Source organism: Limulus polyphemus, unplaced genomic scaffold (assembly GCF_000517525.1).
Source record: "Limulus polyphemus unplaced genomic scaffold, Limulus_polyphemus-2.1.2 Scaffold714, whole genome shotgun sequence".
NCBI classification, from domain to species: domain Eukaryota; kingdom Metazoa; phylum Arthropoda; class Merostomata; order Xiphosura; family Limulidae; genus Limulus; species Limulus polyphemus.
The window spans coordinates 189839-192259 of NW_013666324.1; the positions used below are offsets into that span (position 1 = coordinate 189839).

General features: G+C 30.6%; 1 protein-coding gene across 2 annotated transcripts in view; it reads left to right on the forward strand.

The window, feature by feature from the left end:
* LOC106460126 (HIG1 domain family member 1A, mitochondrial-like) overlaps nt 1-2316 on the forward strand; it is a 5200-nt gene extending 2884 nt beyond the window's left edge. For both annotated transcript variants that reach the window (XM_013919808.2, XM_022386770.1), the window contains exon 3: nt 660-2316. In XM_013919808.2, coding sequence (XP_013775262.1) covers nt 660-865 — 206 coding nt within the window. In that variant the 3' untranslated portion in view covers nt 866-2316. The remainder of the gene's footprint in view (nt 1-659) is intronic.
* The last annotated feature ends 105 nt before the right edge of the window (nt 2317-2421 follow it).

Below are 2421 nucleotides of genomic sequence, written 5' to 3' on the forward strand. Positions count from 1 at the left end.
TATATATATAAAAAAAAAAAAAAATAATAATTGTTAACTATATATCTTTGTACATTGATATATTGGATTTGTAATATTCATTAAAAGAGCTGATCTTCATACTTAACTTAAGTAATGCTGGTTAGTCTTTCATTGCAATACAATGTAATTGAGTACCCAATTCTTAAGAAGATCTAAAAGTAGGCATTTCGGAAGGAATTGGTCTACAATGTTGTACTTCATGCCGGCTAGTTTGTGTGTGTCTATGTATAAATAACACAACTACACTTGTTAAAGATTTCTTTTTGACGTACCTAAATTAAGGTACGTAAATAAAGTTTACTATATGGTGAAGTAAAGTACACTCAAAACCCCCATGGGTATTACATACACTTCACCAATGGTATTAAGTTGTAGTTTTGGGGTTAAATTCTCTGTCAACTATTACTGAACTTGATTTTGAATGGGGAAGTATTTGAGTTTTAGAAACTACTTTATACAAGGCTTCTAGTTGCAAGATAAGTTTCAATCACAAGATCTTATTAAAGGAATTTGATTTCTAAGCTTTTCCAATTTGACCAATAACTTGTTAAAATTGTATTACAGTGGACTTTGTTTTTAATGTATTGACATTGTTTTTGTAATAACACTTTATAAGGTAGTTCTTCTTTCACTTTTAGGCCTGTTAGGGTGTGGTCTTGCCTGTCTTTATGGAGCCTATCGTTATAAAAATCGTGGTTCTATGTCAACGTCTGTATATCTAATGCAGCTCCGTGTTGCTGCCCAGGGCACTGTGGTTGCAGCACTTACTTTCGGGGTTGGATATACACTCTTCAAACATCTATACTATGATGAAGCTCAAGAGAATAAAACGGCCGACAAATAGTGGGTTGAAATTTATACAAGAGCATCTGAGGAAATTAAAATGAGCCTAAACAACTTGAAGAAAATAAAACTTATATCGATAGATGTATCCATTATTGCTTAGCTTTGTTTGAAAACATTTAATATTTGCCATTTTAAATTAGTAATGTTTAGAAGTTAATACAAAATATAAGAACAAATCAGTTTTACTGGAGTAACTTCAAAGCAAAAAGCCTGTCATAAAATCATGTAACTTACTTGTTTCATGTATAGATATTGTAACAGTGATTTATAGTGAAGTTGTGGTGTTTCAGTCCAAGTACACACATTGGGAAATAACCATAGTTGCATATCAGTAAATGTATTTTTGTGGTCTGTTAGTTCAAGTAATTGTGAAAAAGATAGAATTAATAGTTTTTCTTATTGATAATAATTTACAATTAAGAGGATTTGACTGTCTTGAAATGAGCAGGTTAAAGGCAGGTCCTATCGCTTAAACTCTAACGATCCATTAGATTGATACTATTCTGAATAAAGCAGATTGTATATGTATTTTAAATACCTTTATTGGAAATTAAGACTGGCATTTTAAAAGTCGCTTGTAAGGTAACCTTGTTAAGTGCATTTTGTAGACTGTTACTGTATGAAATAAATGTAAACTGGTGATTGGGTAAAACTTGTATTTACGATCTTGATAGAACAATTTAGTCTTTTGAAGAAAAATAAAATATATTTTGAATTATTCTTAGTATTCTTAAAAATAGCTATTTATGAAGATGGAAGAAAAGAGTGAGGTGGAAATAAGCCATTAAGTTAATCAGTCGCAGCTTATTCTCTGAGAGAAATCAGATACAAATGTAACTAACTTTCCAAGCTGCATTAGGTGGAAACTATTCCAGTGGTTAATATTATAAAGTTTACAAACTCATGTCAGAGCTAGTTTCCAAAAACTCTCATAGTTTATGTTAAATATTAAACTTTCCATTGACAACTGAATAAGTCCAGAAATGCTTCCCAAATATGTAGCCTACCCAAACCTTTAGCAACCTTGAATACAGTTTAATCTCTCCAAGCTTTTTCATACCTCTTAGGTTTTATGCATTATTCAGGAAACTATTTTTCCTTTTTCCAAAAAAAACGGTATTTCTGTGATTGGTCGATCAAAACTGAATTCATTGTTTTCAAATTTTAAATTTTTGTACAAACAGGTAGCTTTATTTATGACACCAGATCCTTTTTGCTTTAGAAGAAACTTCTATAACAAAGTCTCCTTATTTCTTTTGTCGTTATCCTACTATAATTAAGTTTCTCTGTTCTGAAATATTTTGATTCACTACTTGTTAAGCCTACTAACACGCTTTTCAAATCCAATCAGCATTTGCCTTGTTATAGACGTTTCCTAGCAGCTTAATATCAACAGTTTTATACAGTTCATATATTTTCTTTGCTTTAATTAAAAAAAACAAAAAAAAACTAGTGGTATTCATCCATTCACAAAACTGTAATTTATTACCAGGGTTAGTTTCTAGCCACAGGTAGCTTTAGAACTGTAAGACCATAAGAATAAACTGGATGAAT